This window comes from Chionomys nivalis, chromosome 9 (genome assembly GCF_950005125.1).
Source record: "Chionomys nivalis chromosome 9, mChiNiv1.1, whole genome shotgun sequence".
NCBI lineage: Eukaryota > Metazoa > Chordata > Mammalia > Rodentia > Cricetidae > Chionomys > Chionomys nivalis.
Genome location: NC_080094.1, coordinates 53,890,588 through 53,913,996, shown reverse-complemented (window position 1 = coordinate 53,913,996; position 23,409 = coordinate 53,890,588). Strand labels below are relative to the sequence as shown.

At 41.1% G+C, this 23,409-nt stretch overlaps 2 protein-coding genes across 3 annotated transcripts in view; one reads left to right on the top strand and one right to left on the bottom strand.

Annotated features, from left to right (window-relative positions):
* Ttbk2 (tau tubulin kinase 2) overlaps positions 1-23,409 on the bottom strand; it is a 117,754-nt gene that overhangs the window by 14,727 nt on the left and 79,618 nt on the right. For both annotated transcript variants that reach the window (XM_057780314.1, XM_057780315.1), the window contains 4 exons: positions 15,703-15,860; positions 12,185-12,401; positions 8,652-8,863; positions 5,880-6,465 (listed from right to left, as the gene is read on the bottom strand). In XM_057780314.1, the coding sequence (XP_057636297.1) occupies positions 5,880-6,465; positions 8,652-8,863; positions 12,185-12,401; positions 15,703-15,860 (1,173 nt within the window). The remainder of the gene's footprint in view (positions 1-5,879; positions 6,466-8,651; positions 8,864-12,184; positions 12,402-15,702; positions 15,861-23,409) is intronic.
* On the top strand, positions 3,931-4,469 carry LOC130881084 (60S ribosomal protein L21). Its single transcript, XM_057780316.1, has one exon. The coding sequence runs from the start codon at positions 3,957-3,959 to the stop codon at positions 4,437-4,439; it is 483 nt and encodes a 160-aa protein (XP_057636299.1). The 5' UTR covers positions 3,931-3,956; the 3' UTR covers positions 4,440-4,469.

The window sequence follows — 23,409 nt, the reverse complement described above, 5'->3', positions numbered from 1 at the left end:
GAATGGCTAGACAGAATTTAAGGCAGTTATAACAAACTGTACATGACTTACTCTCATGTAACAGTCTCATAGCCTTTTAAATTTTATAAAATATTCAAACTCATTTCTATAAATTCTATGATAACACTGCTATTTTTGTTTCCCCCAAATTTAATTGAATTCCATTATTAATATGAGTTCATAAATGAAGAAAAACAAAGCCAAAAAAAAGTCACAGACAGGACATGAGGGTCTGGAAAGCCACGCACACCACAGTCTACTACTGACCCAGCATCTGCTCTCAGTCTGTAAAAACCCTGATGAGAAGAAAAGAGGACCAAGAGAAAACTGATTCAAAGTGTAACTGCAAATACTTCCCTTAACCTTCAAGTTCAAAGACAAAACACAATTCCTATACTTAAAACATGCTACCTATAGACTAAACAGTAACCTCCCTATAAACTGTTTGCACCTTTCATACCATGAACTTCTGTATTTCATAACGGTTAGACGATAACTTTTTTCTTTTTTTCTTTTTTTTTTTTTGGTTTTTTTTGAGACAGGGTTTCTCTGTGGTTTTGGAGCCTGTCCTGGAACTAGCTCTTGTAGACCAGGCTGGTCTCGAACTCACAGAGATCCACCTGCCTCTGCCTCCCGAGTGCTGGGATTAAAGGCGTGCGCCACCACCGCCCGGCAACTTTTTTCTTTTAAGACAAGGTTTTGCTATGCAGCCCAGGCTGACTTTGGTTTATAACAATCTTTGTGCGTTAGTCTCTGGGACTAGAGGCATGAGCCACCAAGCCCAGCAAAGGCACACTATTTCTATCGCTCTATTCTTGTCCTTGACTTGTGTCGCCTATGCCTCTCTGCAGACTTACAAAATCACCATCATAGTCTCCGCTTCCTTCATGTTTCCATAGTTTTATTAATGCCCAATATTAAAGCCTATATACTAATGAGTATAGAAGTCTTATTATTTCTTTATTACAATCAAAGAAAAATCAAATGGAATTACTTTAATAGTTCAGGAAGAATAGCACTAATTTTTTAGTAACATGTTAAGAGTTGGCTACACAGCAGGAGACCATATGAATCAACTATCCTATCCATTTTAACTTATGAATCACACTTTGTTTTTTTCTCTTGCTCAAGGATAATAAAAACCTTGGAAAATTAAATACTTGCACCAAATAGACTGGTTTTTTGTTTTGCTTTTTTGATATAACATGGAAGGTATAACATCTATATCTCATATTGACCCATGGACAAGGACAATTTAGAAGTACAAGATACAAGTATTAGAATAATGTATTACTTGTGACATTGCCCAAAATAATTAAATTACAAATTCCTGTCCTATCAAAAATTTACATTTTGGCGGGCGGTAGTGGCACACACCTTTAATCCCAGCACAGAGACAGGCATTATCTCTGTGTCTGAAACCAGCCTGGTCTATAGAGCGAGTTCCAGGACAGTCAAGACAGTCAAGGCTACACAAAGAAATCCTGTCTCAAAAAACAAAAGCAAAAAATTACATTTTGGGGGTTAAAGAAATGGCTCAAAGGTTAAAAGTGCTTATTGCTCTTAAAAAGAATCTGAATTCAGTTCCCAGCACCCACAGAGCAGCTCACAGCTGTCTGTAACTCCAGTCAAGGGGTCAGACACCCTGGCCTCTCTGGGTACCATGTATGCACATAAGGCACAGGCGTATATGCAGGCAAAACACCCATACACATAAATTTAAACAAAACAAAAAATAGTATAGTCTGGGGCAAAGGCAGGGGATGTAGCGCACATGCCTTTAATCTGCCCGAACTTGGGAAGAGGTGGATCTCTGGGGGTTCAAGCCTGGTCTACTTAGTAAATTCCTCTATAGCTCAGGCTGGCTTGGAACACACAGCAATGCTCCTTTCTTGGTTTCCTGAGTATGAGGATTACAGGCATGAGCTTAAAAGTCCTAAACCACTCAGGGGGTGGGGAAAATCCTAAACAAAACACAACTCAGGTTGGACTAGAAGTTAGCCCTAGCTTATATAACTCTTGGGCTAGGCTTCTCTATGCCACAAACAACCTATAAAATTGTACAGAGAAGTCCTGGAGGGGACAGGAGGGAAGATCAATTAACTAAACTCTGATAGGAAAAGAAAGCCGGGCGGTGGTGGCGCACGCCTTTAATCCCAGCACTTGGGAGGCAGAGGCAGGTGGATCTCTGTGAGTTCAAGACCAGCCTGGTCTACAAGAGCTTGTTCCAGGACAGGCTCCAAAGCCACAGAGAAACCCTGTCTCGAAAAACTAAAACCAAAACCAAAAAAAAAAAAAAAAAAAAAAAAGAAAAGAAGTAAGAAGACATTTATTTCTCTATTTTGGAGCATTGATAAATTCTTACCGAAGTGTTCATAAAGCAAAATTTCATCAGTATCTTTTCCAAGTGTTTTAAACCTGGTACATCAAAATGTGTTTTAACAAAAAAAAAAAAAAAAAATTCAATTTGGGAAATGATGCTGAGACTATTACGTTAGAAAGGAAGGCTGTCTAATGACCACAAAACTTAAGGAAGTCTGGCCGGGCGGTGGTGGCGCACGCCTTTAATCCCAGCACTTGGGAGGCAGAGGCAGGCGGATCTCTGTGAGTTCGAGACCAGCCTGGTCTACAAGAGCTAGTTCCAGGACAGGCTCCAAAACCACAGAGAAACCCTGTCTCGAAAAACCAAAAAAAAAAAAAAAAAAAAAAAAAACAAAAAAAAAACTTAAGGAAGTCTGGCACAGGCTACCTATGTCAGAACAAGTGTGCTGTGTTGCAGTCCTTACCGTCTGAAGCTGGTTTTTCTGGATTCCTCCAGCACACAACGCTGCTGTTTACTTCAAAAAACGCAACTGTTTTTAACATGGCATGCTCAGGGCTGAGAACTGTTCCTCCAAAAGATTTCTTCCCAGAAAACTTGGTCACAATTGCCTTCAAACACTTCAAAATGAAGTTTATTCTACCCCTGACTTAGAAACATAGAAGTTCTGAAAGCCAGACTTGAGATTCTGTATCCTACATAATGGGCATCTCACAGGTAAGAGAAATGTAAAACATGAGAAATTTCTGGGTAGAGATTTCAAAAAAAAGGCTTAGACCTGTTAACAGTATAAATGAACAAACTACAAATAGTTAAATGCAGGCCTATATTAGCAGACAGAGAATGAAATTCTTCAATATGATAATGAAGAGTCCAAGAATAAGAAAATAAAAATGTAGATTCCAGAAATAAGAATGTAGAAATAAAGAAATAGAGTTCTAAGTCTAGGAGAATGGGAACAGACTGTCAGCAGCTTTCTCAGCAGATCAAGGCTCAGTCACTCACAGTGAGCTGTTTTCTCCATCAGCCTAGGTCATTTCCTTTTACAACTGGCTGTTCTATTTAAAATGTCAGCGCTTCTCTCTGCATACTGAGAGTAGTGTCCTGGCTATCCCTGATAAACGACAGATGTGAACTGAGTTAACCTTTAGGAGACAGAGATATGTAACCCCTGGGTTAGGCACTGTCTCTGTTATGGGAAACTGGCGCCATCAAAGGGGAGGCATGGGGCTCCAGTATACACTGCCTGGAGGTACCTGGAGACAGTGGATAAGGTACCAACACCAGGTTGACTGATGAGCTCTGATAATTTCCTCTATCTTCTAAATTCTCAGCCTAAGAACCAGTTAATCCTAATTTATTAACCTTCTAGTATTACTAGCAGTCCCCTTTCTAATTGCTAAAGACATGTTTCTTGCAATTAGTGACTTTTGTTGTAATCTCCTCTGAAAAATATTTCGTGATGGCTGCCTAGTTACCCATAGACATTAGAACTCACTTCCCTCTTTAGGGTCTCTGCTGACTAACCGAAAGGTCAGGGCAAGGTTGTAAAAATTCCTTTGCCCAGACCTAATGCTTGGCTCCTACTATAAAAAGTGGGTCGGCCGCGGTAGCCATCTTTCAGTAACTCGCCAAAATGACAAACACAAAGGGAAAGAGGAGGGGCACTCGTTATATGTTCTCTAGGCCCTTTAGGAAACATGGAGTTGTTCCTTTGGCCACGTACATGCGAATCTACAAGAAGGGCGATATTGTAGACATCAAGGGAATGGGCACTGTTCAAAAAGGAATGCCCCATAAATGTTACCATGGCAAAACCGGAAGAGTCTACAATGTCACCCAGCATGCTGTGGGCATCATTGTAAACAAGCAAGTTAAGGGCAAGATTCTTGCCAAGAGAATTAATGTGCGGATTGAACACATCAAGCACTCGAAGAGCAGAGACAGCTTCCTGAAGCGGGTGAAGGAGAACGACCAGAAGAAAAAGGAAGCCAAAGAGAAGGGCACCTGGGTTCAGCTGAAGCGCCAGCCTGCTCCACCCAGAGAAGCACACTTTGTGAGGACTAACGGGAAGGAGCCTGAGCTGCTGGAGCCCATTCCCTACGAATTCATGGCCTGATGTACAAAAAGAAATAAAAGACCTGGACTGTAAAGGTAAAAAAAAAAAAAAAAAAAAAAAAAAAAAAAAAAAGTGGGTTCAGAAACCGGCCTTTTGCCACAGCCTAACAAACACCATCTCTGGCTGTGGTCTCAGATAGCTGATAAGTTTCTGTGCCCCGCGGTGTTTTTTATTTTTTATTTTTAAGTTTGCTCCTGAGCCAGGCGATGGTGGCGCACGCCTTTAATCCCAGCACTCGGGAGGTAGAGGCAGGCGGATCTCTGTGAGTTCGAGTCCAGCCTGGTCTACAAGAGCTAGTTCCAGGACAGGCTCCAAAACCACAGAGAAACCCTGTCTCGAAAAACCAAAAAAAAAAAAAAAAAAAAAAAAAAAAAAGTTTGCTTGTGGTTTTCCTAGGATCTGGTTTCTGGAATAAAGTTTGCTTCTGGTTTATTAGACTTGGTGGTATTCTCATCCCCTGAACCCAACAATAAAAATTTTTACAATAATTTGTATACATACACACATAAACAGGCAGATCTTGTGGTCTAATTATAAATGTTGCAAAATTAAGTTATAATGCTAGTTCATGTATTAAGTTTAATGTAACAAAGAAAAGCTCACTTAAATTATTATGGCTTATTTTCTCTCTTTCTGTCTCTCTGTGCATGTATGCATGTGGTAGTGTAAGAACGTGCTTATATGTGTGGGACACCTTATTTTTTTTTCATTCTTTTTTAATTAAAATTTCCACCTGCTCCCCGTTTCCCATTTCCCTCCCCTCCTCCCAAATATTGCCCCCTCCCCCCACTCCCCTCCCCCTATCCCCACTCCTCTTCTCCTCCCCCCACACCATTCCCCCTCCCTCTCGATACTGAAGAGCAGTCCAAATTCCCTGCCCTGCGGGAAGACGAAGGTCTTCAATCTACGTCCAGGAAGGTGAGTGTCTAAACAAGCTAAGCTCCCACAAAGTTTGAGACAAGATCTCACTAGATCTGGAACTCAGTGATTTGGCTTGACTGGCTGGCCAGTAAGCTCCAGGGTCCTGTTTGTCTTTGTCCCCAACCCCCAGACCCACACATACTCTAACTTAGTGCTGAAGTTAAGATGTGTACTGCCATGCCTGGGTTTCATGTAGGTGCTGAGTATCTGAAGTCAGGTCCTCATATATGCACAACAAAAAATTTACTGATTGAGTCATTTCCCTAGCTCCATTCTTCTCTTTTTATTGTTGTTATTTTGAGAAAAGGTTTCACTGTGTATCCCTGGCTGTCCTGGAACTCACTACGTAAAAGAATCTGGCCTCAAACTCAGAGATCAACCTACCTCTACTTCCTGAGTCCTGGGATTGAAAATGTGTACAACCATACCCAGTTCAGGCTTTTTTTTTTTTTTTTTTTTTTTTTTTAATATAGTACATTGAGCAGACAACACAAGATAACAACAAAAGCAGTTTCTTACCGCAGTCAGGGGTCCTTCTGCTTGTGCCTCCATTGGACTTGTGGGAGTAACTGTGATGAACTGACTAGCAGCTCCAGCCTGGAGGTCTAGCCTATCTGTGTACTGTTCTGAAGCAGCAGTGGCAGGACATTCTGCAGAAAGTGCTAAGACCACACCTGAGCTTTCCTTTAAGTGATGGTTGTCAGTCCAAGGACCGACTTGGATCTTTTCATCTTGAGGCGACCCTTCAAGGACCTGAAGCACTTCAGGCTCCTCGTCTGAAGGGCTTCCAGTTGTTTTATGGCCTAATACCTCATTTGTCCTAAAGTCCTGAAGGTCTTGCTCCTTGTCCACAATCACCCATTCTTTGGAATCAACTTCCTGCTTGCAAGAGCTTAAATTAACAGCTATAAATCCATTGCTGCCACCACCATCTGCTTGCTCTGGTGTGTTGGCAGAGGCAGGTTTGGAGGCATCAGGAAGGTACTCTTCATCATAGTGCCAGACGTGGTCAGCGCGGGACACAGCAGGAACGCAAGGCTTATGAGGCAGAGCAGGGAGAACAGATTCCTTTCCTGCACTGCATTCTTTCTGCATTTTCTCCATGCTTAAGGGAAGAGAAAAAAGTTACTCAATTGTCCTTAGAGAAACAACCATTAGATACTGGTAAACTCTATGTGGAACAACCATTCTTACACAAGTGTGATGAGTACGTATGAAAAAAACCAAAGGGGATTTCACAGGGTTGAAGTTCTCTACTTGCCACTCCTGTTCTTCCCCCAACACTGTCCACTCTCAAAGTCTCTTTTGTGAGTTGGAGTCCTTGCCAAACTAAGTTTTTACTCCTATTGCTCTCTGACATCTATTTCTCATCTTAACTGTAATTCAAAATGGTTAAAGCATTGTTCAAGTCTGATCCATCACTGGGCGGTGATGGCGCACGCCTTTAATCCCAGCACTCGGGAGGCAGAGGCAGGCGGATCTCCGTGAGTTCGAGGCCAGCCTGGTCTACAAGAGCTAGTTCCAGGACAGGCTCCAAAACCACAGAGAAACCCTGTCTCAAAAAACCAAAAAAAAAAAAAAAAAAGTCTGATCCATCCATTTGATCATGTCTGGATATATAATAATGGATAATCTTGCATTTCTGACCCTTCTGCCTCTACTTCCCTAGAACTGAGATTACAGGCATATGCTTTTTTTTTTGATTCAGCTCTGGATGTTCTGGAACTCTCTGGTCTCAAAGACGACAGAGATCTGCCTGCCTCTGTCTTCCCAAGTGCTGGGATTAAAGGTGTGTGCCATAACCACCTGGCTTAAACTATTTTTTGTTTTTTTTGAGACAGGGTTTCTCTGTGGCTTTTGGAGCCTGTCCTGGAACTAGCTTTTGTAGACCAGGCTGGCCTCGAACTCACGGAGATCCGCCTGCCTCTACCTCCCAAGTGCTGGGATTAAAGGAGTGCGCCACCACTGCCCGGCTACAGGCACATACTAACTACAACACAAAGTTTATTTCTTTCTGCCGGGCGGTGGTGGCGCACGCTTTTAATCCCAGCACTCGGGAGGCAGAGGCAGGCAGATCTCCATGAGTTTGAGACCAGCCTGGTCTACAAGAGCTAGTTCCAGGACAGGCTCCAAAGCTACAGAGAAACCCTGTCTTGAAAAAGCAAAGAAAAAAAAAAAAACAACCCCCCAAAAAAGGTTATGTCTTTCTGGGGACTGAACACAGGGCTTCATATATGGTAGGCAGGCACTCTAACAACTGAATTAGAACCCCAGGCTAAACCATAGCCTCTCTTAACCTAACATTTCATTTCCAACAGTTCTACCACATACATCTTAATCCTCTTGAAGCCTTTTTTTTTTTTGTTTTTGTTTTGTTTTGTTTTGGTTTTGGTTTTTCGAGACAGGGTTTCTCTGTGGTTTTGGAGCCTGTCCTGGAACTAGCTCTGTAGACCAGGCTGGTCTCGAACTCACAGAGATCCGCCTGCCTCTACCTCCCGAGTGCTGGGATTAAAGGCGTGCGCCACCACCGCCCAGCTCTTGAAGCCTTTTATTAATTGTAAATATACCTCAAATCTTACAATTTTATTTCCATCTTGTTACCAAAATTTGTTATACTGATCAAAAACAACAATTGTTAGGGTATTTATACATAGATCTCTAAAGTTTAGCCTTTCTTCTTTCTTGGGAGGTGTGAGTGCTATAGGGCACAGTGACAAACTTACTACTATGTATTTTGCCACCGCTTCTTTTCTCTGTGTGTGCCCCACATTCCTGTCTAGTGTGGTCTTCACCGTGCCCTTTCAACCTCTACACTGCTGCCTCAAAGAGTTCACTTTCTAACAAGGCCACAGAAAGTATGTTCATCTTATTACTGTTATCTGGCTTTAGGAAGTTCATCAGCACTCTCAAAGACAAAGACTTTGCTATAAAATTTATAATGATATTAGACAAGTCAAATTAAGAATGATGATGATATATAACTATAAATATAAACAGCCGAGCGGTGGTGGCGCATACCATTAATCCTAGCACTGGGGAGGCAGAGGCAGGTGGATCTCTGTGAGTTCGAGATCAGTCTGGTCTACAAGAGCTAGTTCCAGGACAGGCTCCAAAACCACAGAGAAACCCTGTCTCGAAAAACCAAAACCAAACAAACAAAACAAAAAAACCCTATGATATAAACAAATGGAAACTTAATGGAGTTTTATAAAAACACAAGAATTTCTTATTTGAAAGAATTTTCACAATGGATATAAAATATAATAGGAAAATAAAAAATATATTACATACCAGGTCTCAAGAAACTTGTCGGTATCTGGCTTTGGCTCCAGTGTCAGACGCTTTTCTAGCTCAAAGCTGTGGATGGAACGTAACTTTCTTACTAAGGGAACATCCCGATCTGGCTGCGTAATCTCTGATCGGACACGAACTGGTGAGCCAAGGCTTGGAGCATTGAGAATACCATTTACTTGACCATGGCTATTTTCTTCTTCAGTAGCAGCCTAGAAAAAAAATATAAAATAGAATCATGAAAAATAGTCCAGATATTATACATGGGAGAAATCACTGAAGCCTTTGAAATAATATCAACAAATGATTACATATGTTTTCAGAAAATTAAAATTATTATTATTATTATTAATGTATTTGTTTATTTTGGTTGTTTTGAGACAGGGTTTCTCTCTGTAACAGCCCTATCTGTCCTGGAACTTTATAGATAGGCTGGCCTTGAACTCACAAAGTTCCGCCTGCCTCCACCTCCCAAGTGCTGGGATTAAAGGTGTGCACCGCCTGGCTCTAAATTTTTTTTTTAATTTTAACTTTGAAAATTGCATCTATGTATTTGCTTATTTACTTACTGTATATCTATGGATATGTGTTGTAGAATATTTGTTTACATTGTAAAGAAAGATGTGTCTTTGCCAAGATGCTTTCTGATTGGTTTCATAAAGAGCTGAATGACCCAGTAGCTAGGCAGAAGATACAGGCAGGATTTCCGGGGAGAGATAGAAAGAGATGATAAATCAAAGCATGAGAGAGACGCCATGGAGATACAGGGAGAATAAAAGGTAAAAAGTCATATAAAAAGCAGGTTAATGCTGGGTGGTGGTGGCGCATGCCTTTAATCCCAGCACTTGGGAGGCAGAGGCAGGTGGATCTCTGTGAGTTCTGAGTTCGAGGCCGGCCTAGTTCTAGGACAAGTCCCAAAGCTACGGAGAAACCCTGTCTTGAAAAACCAAAAAAAAAAAAAAAAAAAAGAAAAGGTTAAGTTATAAAAGTTAGTTAGAAACAAGCCTAAGCTAAGACTGAGCTTTCTTTTTCTCTTTTCTTTCTTTCTAGACCAGGCTAGCCTTGAACTCACAGGGATTCACCTGCCATGGCCTCCCGAGTGCTGGGATTAAAGGTGTGCCCCACCACGTCCCGGTAGGCAGTAATAGTTTTATTTAATTAAATTTTTGTTTACTTATCCTTTGTACTAAGTTTATACTAGGTTTATACTCAGTTTTAGTATTAATTTACTTATTTTAAAAGTATTTTTGGAGCTGGGGTGTGATGATGCATGCCTTTAATTCCAGCACTCAGGAGGCAGAAACAGGTGGATCTCTGTGAGTTCGAAGCTAGCCTGGCCTGTAGAGTGAGTTCAAGGATATGTTCCAAAGTTAGACAGAGAAACCCTGTCATGAAAAACCAAAAGTATTTTTGGTACAAAAATAGTCTAAAACTGCTTAAGACCTTCACTTCTTACATCATATCTATCTAGATGCTTACGGAACCCTATTCTACTATACTAAAACTAAATCCTGGAAAGGATGTTGTTGTCTTTGACAAGAGTTAGGAGAGACTACTAAAATTCTTATACACCTTTCTCATTCCCTCTCTTAAAAGCAAATAGACAACAAAACCAATACCTGGGGCTAGAACAAGAAGCTGCCAGGGCAGAGTGGAAGGCCAGGCATGGAGTAAGTAACACAAAGGGCTGAGTTACTAGAGACTACATAGAGTCTGTCTCCAACCAACCAATCAACCAGCCAATGCCAACAATCCAGATCTCTCAGGCTGGAGAGATGGTTCAGCAGTTACTAGCACTTGCTGCTCATGCAGGGACTTGGGTTCACTTCCCAGCACCCACATGGTGGCTCACATCTTCTCTTAACTCCAGTTCCAGGGGCTCTGACACCCTCTTCTGACCTCTGTGGGCACTAGACACACAGATATTCATTCAGGCAAAATATTTACATAGCCGGGCGGTGGTGGCGCACGCCTTTAATCCCAGCACTCGGGAGGCAGAGGCAGGAGGATCTCTGTGAGTTCGAGGTCAGCCTGGTCTACAAGAGCTAGTTCCAGGACAGGAACCAAAAGCTAAGGAGAAACCCTGTCTCGAAAAATCAAAAAAAAAAAAAACTACATGCATAAAATAAAAATTGAAGAAGAAAAGAATAAAAACCAAATCAAAATTCAGTCTTCTGGTGCCATAAGGACAACCACAATTGACATTACAAAAATCAGATTCCTAGGACTTGAGGTGTAGTCCACAGTAGTGTGCTCAGGGTGACTGAGCTGAGTTTGCAGCAACACATGTAACACTGACCCAGCCTTTACTGCTCATCCTTGATTACTGTGAGTCAATAGCCGGACCACATTTCTGTATTAATGCTTTTAAGATGACTGAAAGTATATGCCTTATAGGCTACAATCTCAACTTCTCTATATTATTATACTCCAGTTCATACACTTAACTCCTAATTCCAAACAATGGTCTAAGAAGATGGACTATGTGGGACGAGATGTGTTCATGGAGGCAGAGTGCTCATAAAATTGATAGAGGGCCCTAGAGTGACCCCAAAATCTGCCTTGATCTTGGACTTTCCAGAACCCAGAATTACACAAAATACAGTTATGTTGTTTATAAGGGACCTATTTTATGAAATTTTTATTATAGAAGCTCAAACATACTAAGCATATATTCTTAAAGATCTTTTCTTTTTTCAAAAAGATAACATTTCATTTTTTTAAAAAGATTACTTTTATTTCAAATTGCATGCCCATGTGTATGTGTGAGGGTGTGTGTATTGGTATATGCACAATGAATGTAGATGCCCTTAGAGTCCAAAGGCATCAGATCTCCTGCAGTCAACAGACACGGATGTTACAAACTGAACTCAAGTCCTTTTCAACAGCAGTATATGCTCTTAACTGCTGAGGCACCCACCCAGCCTTTCCTTAAGATGATTTTTGGTTAGCATATAAAGAACCCGGTTTGTGATATTTTCATACATATATATCATTATGATTTGTTCTCATTTAAAACCACTATGTCACCCTCCCCTCTTACATTGCTAAAGTCATATAACTTAATAAAGGTGTAGAGATATGACAGATTCCTCAGAATAGTGAAGGGACTCTAGCCAGCTCCATCCAGCATGGCAAAGATGGCTCTGGCAGGCCTTGCTCTTCTTCCCATTTCCTTGCTGACTATCAGGGTCCAGCTATCAAAGTACTTAAGTCCAGCAATCAAAAACCCCTTTTAGCTACCCTAATTAACATGTATAATCATTACATATGTATGTATATATCTTCCTAAGTATATAAACCAACCCGCTCAGTTCATATGATGTTACTTGTATGTAAATGATTTTAGGTTTGAGAGCCTGGTATTGGATAACTAGTCTGGGGGCTCTTTCCTGGTGCAGATACAGAATGTTGAGATGGAGATGACCATGGTTTGATCACACGTACATGCACATGCACACACACACTCTAAAGTCTGTAGCAATAAGAAAAGTACAGAGAAAGATATCACTTCCTATGCAAGAAATACACACCTTACAAATTCCAAGCTTTATCTTGTTCTTGTTGATATCCATCTCTTCCCAGACGTCCTTTTCCTGAGGGCGAGTGTGCCCCAGAGACCCAGGCAGTTTATCTGGGGACCCAGCAGCAGGGACACCGTTCTCCCCATCACTAAGCTGTTCATCTGGAAACACCTCATCTGTATTTTCTCGGAGCAAGTCTCCAGGGATGGGGGTGGCATTTGCAATTCTGAAATGTGAGGGTGGAAAACAGAAAACTTTAAAAGACCAGAATAAAAGTTAATATTAGACAGACTACTCTTCATTTTGTCTCTGGATTTAAGTTTATACACAATTAAGAGGTAAACAAAAGCTAAAACTTTTTGTTGTTGTTGTTTTGAGACAGGGTTTCTCTGTAGCTTTGGAGTCTGTCCTGGAACTCACTCTGTAGACCAGGCTGGCCTTGAACTCACAAGAGATCTGCCTGCCTCTGCCTCCTGAGTGCTGGAAGGAAAGGAGTGTGCCACCACCACCCAGTTTTTTTTTTGTTTGTTTTTTTTTGTTTTTTGTTTTTTTTTTGGTCTTTCAAGACAGGGTTTCACCGTGCAGCCTTGGCTGTACAGGAACTCTCTCTGTAGACCAGGTTGGCCTTGAACTCAGAGTGATCCTCCTGCCTCTGCCTCCCAAATGCTGAGATTAAAGGCATGCGCCCCCCACACCTGACAATCACTTTGAAATCTGTTGTACTTTCTATGAAGCCTTCATCAATAAAATAAAACTATCTATTCTTTACACTTTTGTAAATAATAAAAACAATTATACATAGCGAAGTACGAAGGGATAAGAGGAAATAAATAGGGTTAGATGATTTTTTAGTATGAACTGTGCACTACCGTTTCTTTAACTTTTAATTTTTATTAAAATAAGCCTTTTTTCATTCAATATATTTTGATCATGTTTTTCACTTCCTGGAATTCCTTCCTACCCACCCAATCGTGTGTTCTTTCACTCTTTAAAACAAATGAACAAACAACAAAAAGAAAACCCAAAACCAAACCAAAAAACCCCATGGAAACAAAAATCAAAACCAACTGGCAAAGGAGCGGTAAGACTAAAAAAGAAAAACAAAGCGAGACAAACACTGCATGCTGTGTGCCCACCACAAAGCTCACTAACAGATCTACATGAGAAGAATAGAAACATTTATAAGTATTTGTCTATACGTTTCTTTCTTACTTTTATCCTACAATGGCATTGAGTACGATCTTGACAGGAGTACATCATCAAGCTTGGCTATATAGATTTCTTGTGAATGAATTCCAGGCCCTATTTTACATAGTTGTCATCACTCAGTCTATTGGTCCATGCTAGGCTTTTAGTTTTTATCCATCACTAACTCAAAAGGCCTCTATGTCGCTGGGTGGTAGTGGAGCACGCCTTTTAATCCCAGTACTTGGGAGGCAAACACAGGGGAATCTCTGTGAATGTGAGGCCAGTATGGTTTACAAAGGAGTTCCAGGATAGCCAGAGCTAAACAGTGAAACTCTGTCTCAAAGAACAAACAAACAAATAAATAAAATAAAAATTTTTAAAAAGTCATCTGTGCTCCATAAATACTAGTGTTGTTTTTTTAATTTATTTTTATTTTCTCTGGATTTAATTTCTTTTCTTTGTTTTTCTTTTCTTTTCTTGCCTGCATAATATATATCTATGTGAGGGTGTCAGATCTCCTGGAACTGAAGTTACAGACAGTTGTGGGCTGCCATGTGGGTGCTAAGGATTGAACCTGGGTCCTCTGGAACAGCCAGTGCTCTTAACTTCTGAGCCATCTCTCCAGCCACAATACTAAGGTTTTAAAAAAATATTTCTGGTTGAGCACAATATACAAAGAGATTTCTAACAAGTAACAATATCTAAACATAGGAAAATAAAACCCTTAATGGACTGTGTTGACATACGTCATTACTGTGAGCAGCAAAATACCCTTCCCAGGCATGGTGGCTCATACCTTTAGACCCTGCACTTGGAAGGCAGAGGCAGGTAGAACTCTGGGAGTTCAAGGACAGCCTGGTCTATAGAGCAAGCTCCAGGACAGCCAGAGCTACAGAAAGGGACCCTGTCCCGAAAAACAAACAAAAAAACTAAAGGTCACACATATGCCCTGGCACTTCATTTCCTTCTGAGACCAACAATTGTTTCCTAAGGGCTTGGTCTGATTCTCTGCCCTTCACTACTACCTCTGCCTAAGTTGGTCAATTTTAAGTGATCTCTCTATCAGTCTTGTAGGTAAACAACCTAGAAAATTGATTCCTTCTCCTGAACTCTCCTAATCAAGAGTTTGACAAAAGGAGAGAAAATTCCTCACCTAAAGAATTATGGCTCAGGGATATGAAGATGAAAGGGGAGGTGGGGATAAGCTCAGTGGCACAGCACTTGGCCGGCATACACCAAGGCCCTGGGCTCACCCTAACACCTGTGGAAAGAAAAAGGGAAGGGAAGGAGGGAGGGAAGGATGAAAAGAAAAAAGAAAGAAAAGAGAGAAAGTAGGGCCTGGAGAGATGGCTCAAAGGTTAAGAGTACTGGCTGATCTTGCTGAAGACCCAGGTTTGGTTCCCAGCACCTGCATGTTGGCTCGTATCCATCTGTAACTCCAGTTCCAGGGAAAGAAGGAAGGTGGTGATAAGGGTGAACTGACCAGTCAGTATGAGTTAGCATTAGCACATGCTGTGTCCAAAAGTTAAAAAAAAAAAAAAAAAAAAAGAGCAAGGAGGCAAACACTTAGAATCCCAGGCTCAAAAGGCAAAGGATCCATAAGTTCAAGGTCAGTCTAGGCTAAACAGTGAATTCAAAGCCAGAATTCAAAGCCAGAGAGAATATACAGTGAAACCCTGCCTTAAAAAATAAACAACTGAGCCGGGCAATGGTGGTGCACGCCTTTAATCCCAGCACTTGGGAGGCAGAGGCAGGCGGATCTCTGTGAGTTTGAGACCAGCCTGATCTACAGAGCTAGTTCCAGGACAGGCTCCAAAGCCACAGAGAAACCCTGTCTCGAAAAACCAAAAAAAAAACAACAACAACAACAACAAAAAACCCAACTCAGCAGGGTGGTGGTGGTGCATGCTTTTAATCCCAGCACTATGGAGGCAAAGACAGGTGTTTCTCTGAGGTTGAGGCTAGTGAGTTTCAGGACAGCTAGGGCTACACAGAGAAACCCTGTCTAGAAAATAAATTAATTAATAAAAAAATAATTATGACTCATTCTTTCAGGTTCCCATCCACATTGTTGAGAATACCAATAATGCTTCCTCTACTTTGAGAAAACCCACATCAACAAGTCACATTAGCTCTATGCGTCCATTCAACAAAATGAACCATTAGTATTTTCTAAATTAATCAATTCCAGAAGCCTAAGTATGAAAAAGATAACTCAAAGAAATGCTCAAGGCTTTCCCACATGTCTGAGCACTTCACAATGTGAGGGGTTCAGTATGGACTAACGGGAACACCTGCATTCAGAAATGGCACCACTCACTGAGCTGTGTAGGACATACCCAATTGCAGCAGGGGTCAAGCGGGTGTGCAACTGAGGGGTGGCAGAGGTGGTGGTGGTAGTTAGGGAGCCATCAGTTCCACTCTTCTCCCAGTCAAAAGGGTCACTCTCAATTACTCCAAAGGTCTTGATGCTATTGTCAAACACGGAAGTAAGAAGCTAAACCACAAAGAAAAAAACTACAGTGAGCCAACAGTAATATACTTAACATTCTTCTATAGCAGAAAGCATACCAGACCCACAAAAAAGATTTATGATATGATTCCTTCAAAATTTATGGTTTAAAGAAGGAAAGAAACTGGGACTGTGTGGATGACAATAAGAAATGAATGATCATCTGTGAGTTCGAGACCAGCCTGGTCTACAAGAGCTAGTTCCAGGATAGGCTCCAAAACCACAGAGAAACCCTGTCTCGAAAAACCAAAAAAAAAAAAAAGGAAATGAATGATCATTAATTAACTAATTTTGATTTTGGTACCAGTATATAGTTGTATGAAACATTTTGTTTATAGAAGATATATAATACAGTCTTTTATTTATAACCTACTCTCAGATAGCCTGGTAAAAGGAAGTATGGAATGTGATTATATATAGCCATATATATTTAGGTTAACCACTTATTTGGTTATTTATTTATTTGTAAAGAGGACATTTTTCTTTTAATTTTGCTGATATTTATTGAGCTCTACATTTTTCTCTGCTCCCCTCCCTGCCTCTCCTCCCCCAAGGTCCCCATGCTCCTAATTTACTCAGGAGATCTTGTCTTTTTCTACTTTCTACTTCTCATGAGATCAGATCTATGTAAGTCTCTCTTAGTGTCTGCATTGTTGACTAAGTTCTCTGGGATTGTGGTTTGTAGGCTGGCTTTCTTTTCTTTATGTTTAAAAACCACCTATTAGTGAGTACATCACTCAAAATAATGTTTTCTAGCTCCATCCATTTTCCTGCAAAATTCAAGCTGTCGTTATTTTTTTCTGCTGTGTAGTACTTCATTGTGTAAATGTACTACATTTTCCTTATTCATTCTTTGGTTGAGGGGCATTTAGGTTGTTTCCAGGTTCTGGCTATAACAAACAAAGCTGCTATAAACATAGTTGAGCACATGTCCTTGTGGCACGATTGAGCATCCTTTGGATATATACCCAAAAGTGGTATTATTGGGTCTTGAGGAAGGTTGTTTCCTAATTTTCTGAGAAATCGCCACACTGACATCCAAAGGGGTTATACTAGCTTGCATTTCTACCAGCAATGCAGAAGTGTTCCCTTTTCCCCACAACCTCTCCAGCATAAGTTGTCATCAGGGTTTTTGATCTTGGCCATTCTTACAGGTGTGAGATGGAATCTCAGAGTTGTTTTGATTTGCATTTCTCTGATGACTAAGGATGTTGAACATTTCCTTAAGTGTCTTTCAGCCATTTTAGATTCCTCTGTTGAGAGTTCTCTGTTTAGGTCTATACTCCATTGTTTTTTTATTGGATTATTTGTTCTTTTGGTGTCCAATTTCTTGAGTTCTTTGTATATTTTGGAGATCAGACCTCTGTCTGATGTGGGGTTAGTGAAGGTATTTTCCCATTCTGTAGGCTGTCGTTTTGTCTTGTTGACCATGTCCTTTGCTTTACAGAAGCTTTTCAGTTTCAGGAGGTCCCATTTATTTATTGCTTCTCTCACTGTCTGTGCTGCTGAGGTTCTATTTAGGAAGTGGTTCCCTGTGCCAATGCATTCAAGTGTACTTCCCACTTTCTCTTCTATGAGGTTCAGTGTGGCTGGCTTTATGTTGAGGTCTCTGATCCATTTGGACTTGAGTTTTGTGCATGGTGAAAGATATGGGTCTATTTTCATTCTTCTACATGTTGATATCCAGTTATGCCAGCACCACTTGTTAAGTATGCTTTCTTTTTTCCATTTGATATTTTTTTGCTTCTTTATCAAAGATTAGGTTTCGAAGATGTGTGGATTGATATCCGGGTCTTCTATTTGGTTCCACTGGTCCTCCTGTCTGTTCTTATGCCAGTACCAGGCTGTTTTCAGTACTGTAGCTCTGTAGTAGAGTTTGAAGTCAGGGATTGTGATGCCTCCAGAAGTTCTTTTATTGCCCAGGATTGTTTTGGCTATCCTGGGTTTTTTGCTTTTCCAAATGAACTTGAATACCGTTCTTTCAAGGTCTTTGAAGAATTTTGCCGGGATTTTGATGGGCATTGCACTGAATCTGTCTCTGTAACTTCTAAATGTTTACATATGGTTTTCTTTGTTGTTGTTTTTGACAGGGTTATTTTGTTGTTGTTGGTGGTGGTGGTGGTTTTTTTTTTTGAGACAGGATTCTCTGTAGCTTTGGAGACTGGAACTCGCTCTGTAGCTTAGGCTGGCCTCAAAATCAAAGAGATCCACCTGCCTCTGCCTCCTGAGTGTTGGGACTAAAGGCGTGTGCCACCACTGTCCGGTCTAATATTTTTTAATAACAATGACTTTAACTAAAATGTATTTTCTAAAGAATTTGGCTCAATACCTACCCACATCTAACCCACAAAGATGTCTGATGCTACTCTACAGCCACGGCTAGACACAGACTCAGTGGATTAATATTTCTCTTTAGCACAAATCCAGTCAATAACAGTGTCATTTATCTCCACACGAAAATTTAATTTGCATTTGAAAGAAAATGGACAGGAATTATTTGTAGTATGATATATTGAACTTCACCTTTACTGAGGTTCTTTTTTTTTTTTTTTTTTTTTTTTTGGTTTTTCAAGATAAGGTTCCACTGTAGTTTTAGAGCCTAGCCTGGAACTAGCTCTTGTAGACTAGGCGGGCCTCGAACTCACAGAAATCCACCTGCCTCTGCCTCCCAAGTGCTGGGATTAAAGGTATGCGCCAGCACCACTAGGCAATTTCTGAATTCTAATTGAATAAATGCAAACTAGTGGCTCAATAAAGCACTTACCCCCAGAGAATACAATAGTGACTTGACTGACTCAAAGATCATTCAAAGCAAAAGAAAGTGCCTCACTTCAGTGACACAAAAGTAGGTGAAAGATGTAAAGAAATGCACACAATTTTCCTTCTTTGATATTTGGGGTATTTTGGCTATATGGGAGCAAAACCCAAAACTTGTATTGCACTCTGGTGAACAGATCCAACAAGACAGAGGAAACAATTAAAATTAAAAGGATACACAGCATTAGCTGTTTTCAAGGTTTTGTTTTTAATTTTTTAAGTTTTTCTTTATTTTAAATTTTATGTGTATTAGAAATTGCCTGCATTTATGTACGTATACCATGTGTGCCTGGTACCCAAGGAGGCCAGAAAAGAGCATGAGATGCCCTGAAACTAGAGTTACAGATGGATGTAACTCACAAAGGTGCTGGAATACCTGTGTCCTCACCAGAGGGCACAACATGCAGCTTGGATGTGGCCTTTATCATAGGGCACAGCACTAGCTTGGATATAGCTCTCTTTTATTAAGTTCGTATTCCATAGCACTAGCCTCTAAGCCAGAGAGCTGGCATCTTAACAACACTAGCAATGTCTCCTTAGAAATGCTCATAGCTGGGATTGTTGACTGTTGAAGATCCTTCACAGAAGAATATCCAATATAATTCTGGACAATATCCCAGAATTACTGTTATGTTGTTGTAACTCCCAGCTAGTTGTATGCAAATCTGTCCTGGCTGTATGAGGTCTTGAGGGGAAGAGCTAGGACAGATACACTGAGGAAAACTAGGGAGAAAGAGGAGGCAGTGTCCATATGGACTGGACACTTTCTTTCCAGTCTAGGTGCTCTCAGGCCACCCACACTTCTGTAACTCCTCATTCATGTGCTGTAAGCAAGCCCAATAAAGTAAATTCACTGGTCCCTCGGGTTGAACTCTGGGGAAACTGAGTTCTGACTTGTCAATAGCATTGCTTAGTCTTTTCCCATGGAGAAAATTCTCACAACAGATGGGAAATTTGTTAGTTTTTATGATTCATGGTATAAGAAAGAAAGTCAGTAAATAGAAGAAAATGTTAGAAGAATGAAAAAATGGGCCAGGTGATGGTGGCGTACACCTTTAAATCTATGCACTCATGAGGCAGAGGCAGGCAAATCTGTGAGTTTGAGGCCAGTCTGGTCTACAGAATGCGTTCCAGGACAGGCACCAAAGTTACAGAGAAACTGTCTTAAAAAACAAACAAACAAACAGGGCTGGAGAGATGGCTCAGAGGTTAAGAGCACTGACTGCTCTTCCAGAGGTCCTGAGTTCAATTCCTAGCAACCACATGGTGGCTCACAACCATCAGTAATGAGATCTGGTGCTCTCTTCTGGCCTGAAGGCATACATGCAGGAAGAACACTGTATACATAAGTCTTTTAAAAAGGTGTATGCCACCACCACCTGGCAGAGAGCATTTTCTTAATTAGTGATTGATGTGAGACTAAAACAGGATGTGAGAGCACAGCAGGTTAAGGGCTCTGTCTGCAGTTAGAGTGGATTCCTTTCTGTCCTATGCTAAGTCCTTGTAAGTTAAGGATTGTATTTGTAATTAAGAACAAGTTTTGGTCTCGAAAAACTAAAAAAAAAAAAAAAAAAAAACAGAAAAAAGAAAAAAAAATGGACTCATGCCAGGCAGTAGCAGTGCGCACCTTTACTCCCAACACTCGGGAGGCAGAGGCAGGCGGACCTCTGTGAGTTCGAGGTCAACCTGGTCTATAAGAGCTAGTTCCAGGACAGGAACCAAAAGCTACAGAGAAACCCTGTCTTAGAAGAAGAAGGAGGAGGAAGGAGAAGGAGGAAGGAGGAGGAGTAAGAGGAGGAAAACATGACAAGCGAGCGGCAAACCTCGGCGACAGCCTACAGGAGGTGGAGGAGAGGGTTGGACACATGCCTGGGAGAAAAGCTTTCGAGGTGGTCAGGAAGCCCAGAGCAACAGGAAAAAGCATAATTAGGCTCTGGACAGTATATGAAAGAAAGACAGAAGAAAAAGAAAAAGCCATGCCTTTAAAAAAAATAAAAAAATAAACAAAAAAAAAAAAAAGGAAGGAAGGAAGGAAGGAAGGAAGGAAGGAAGGAAGGAAGGAAGGAAGGAAACTGGCAAATTTTTAGTGTAGCAGGACTTATGCATGAAGATTAAGATGGAAAGAAAGCAGAAAGGAGAAGGCCCCCGCGGGGTCTTCCCAGCCCAGATGACAGTGTGACTGAGGCTAAATGACTGTTGTGTTTCCCCAACAGTCCCAGACACAAGGTGCAAACCACAAGAGATGCTATTTTGACAACTATATTTCATTAGTGATTTTCTCTTTGACAAAAAATTGTTGCTCAGATAGAAAACTTCAGACCCTGGCTCACTGCTGCACCTACTTACAGCCTAGAGAGACAAGCCCACTTTTATTTTAATCAGAAAATTAAGACAATGGCTAGATTTCTTTTTCTTTTCTCTTTCTAGAAGCAGTCTGGAAGGGACTTCACAGTGATTCTAGCCACTCCAACAACTACCAAAATGGCTGAAAGCAGATCCTGGGTGCAGTGCTCTACAGACTAGCCTTGGAGTCCCAAGGAAAAACAAGAGACACCAATCAAAAGATCATTTTGTAAGCCCATCAAGAGATTCTAATGGACTTTGATTTGAAAGTTCAAAAATATCCTCTGTTCAGGCTTCTTCTTGGTTGCCAAACCACTTCCACACCTCTCCCTCCAGGCCTCAGTCAAGGACTTTCTTCCCCTCACAGGGAACTGTTGTGTGAAGTGGGGACTACTGATGTGCTCTTGGGGTCCTTTAGACAGATCCAGTGGAGGAGTCCCTGACTGCTATACCCAAACTCCCACACAGCTGGAAGAAGCCAGATCAGACACTGCTCCAATACTACAGTAGCAGCTAGGATTACTGTGTGTGTGTGTGGAGGCGGTGTTGTGAAAATAAGAGATACAATTTTAATGGCAAAAAATTTTAAAAAACTAACCTGGTTTTCTCTTGGATAAAAAGCCAGAAATGTTCCTGCATTTCTTGGCAGCCTCATCTTTGCCAGAGACCAAGGACACCAAAAGGGACTCTGATCTTTGATCTGGTTTCTAAATGATTCTAGGAAAACCTTCTCAGAACAAGAGAATGTTGAAGTAGAAGCTTGTTAAGCAAAAACTTCTGATTAAGAGAATAAAGTCCTAGCCTGCGTGGAACCTAATATTCCATTTGGGCTAGGTCGACTGCCTGGCCAAGGGACTACCCTTAGGAAGGCAGCATCACCTTCAGAAGCTCAGAGACCATATTCACCAAACACTCTCTTGGTCACTTTAGAGAGTCTTTACAAAGTCAGCATGTGCTGGCTGAGTTTTAAGGGGAAAAATGAAAATTATAATAAAAAGGAGGAATAATAAACTTTTTCCCTCTATCAAAGGAGGCTAGGCTGCCAAGGACCAATATTCCACAATCTTTCCCCACCCTGTAAAACTTTAAAAGAAATTCAAAATTTTTGTTGTTGTTTTGCTTTTGTTTATTGAGACAGTTTCTCATTGCGCAGTCCTGGATTGCCCAGAACGTGATATGTAGGCAAGGCTGATTCTCAATCCACAAAGATTCACCTGCCTCTGCTCTCAAGTGTTGGGATTAAAGGAATGAACTAATGCATCATGCTAAGAATTCAAATATTTTAATCTCCCCTACTGGTAAAACTTCTGCTTACCCAAAGACCCTGCTGCATTCCCATAACATAATGGCCCATTCCTCCTTTCCTCTATGTCTTATGGGCTGCTTTCCAAATTAGCCAATCAGGAGTAAATGGTGATGCCGAACCTCAACCAATGAAAAGTAGTCAACCACCCCCTTATATTAGTTTCGAATTAAAGACAGAGGCCATCTTGCTAGCCTGGTTTGGGTCATGGCATACCCTGTTTGCAAAAAGAAACTATGGGTTACTTCCATTTGGTTCATATATTTCTTTGTTCAACACCAAGAATGTATTTTCCTATCATTACTGTTTTAACTTCTTGCATGAACTGAGAAACATGCCCATGGCTCTCCGGAGCATATCTGGTAAGGTAACAAAACAAAGTACTGCCTTTCAAAGTTGAGCTCAAGCTGGGCACGATGGCACATACCTTCAATACTAGCACTTGGGAGAGGCACAGGCAGAGGCAGGGGAATCTATGTGAGTTTCCAGCCAGCCTGGTCCACAGAGCTAGTGCTAGGACAGGCTCCAAAGCTACAGAGAAACCCTGTCTTGAAAAAAAAAATATTACTCCTATAGTAGGAAATGGAAGAGACTGTAGTTAACATCTGGGCTGAGTGATCAACTGAACATGAGCAGGATAAGTAATGTCAGGACACACAGACATTCCAGGGAGGACATCCTGGGGTAACGGCTGGGAGCCCTATCTGACCACATCGGGAAGACCAATAGAGCCCAACCCTACAAGAACAATGACAAGGAAAGGAGAAAGGCTAGAGGAGCAGACAGAAATGGTGCGTTCCTCTCCACTACCCACTCAAGTCAAGGCCGTCATTATCTCTATCCTCCTGGCTACGAAGAAGACTGTCCTTCCACTCATGAACATCGACACAAAAATTCTCAATACTCGCAAACCGAATCCAAGAACACATCAAAAAAATTATACATTATGATCAAGTCGGCTTCATCCCAGAGATGTAGGGCTGGCTCAACATACGCAAATCTATCAATGTAATCCACCATATAAATAAACTGAAAGAAAAAAACCATATGATCATTTCATTAGATGCTGAA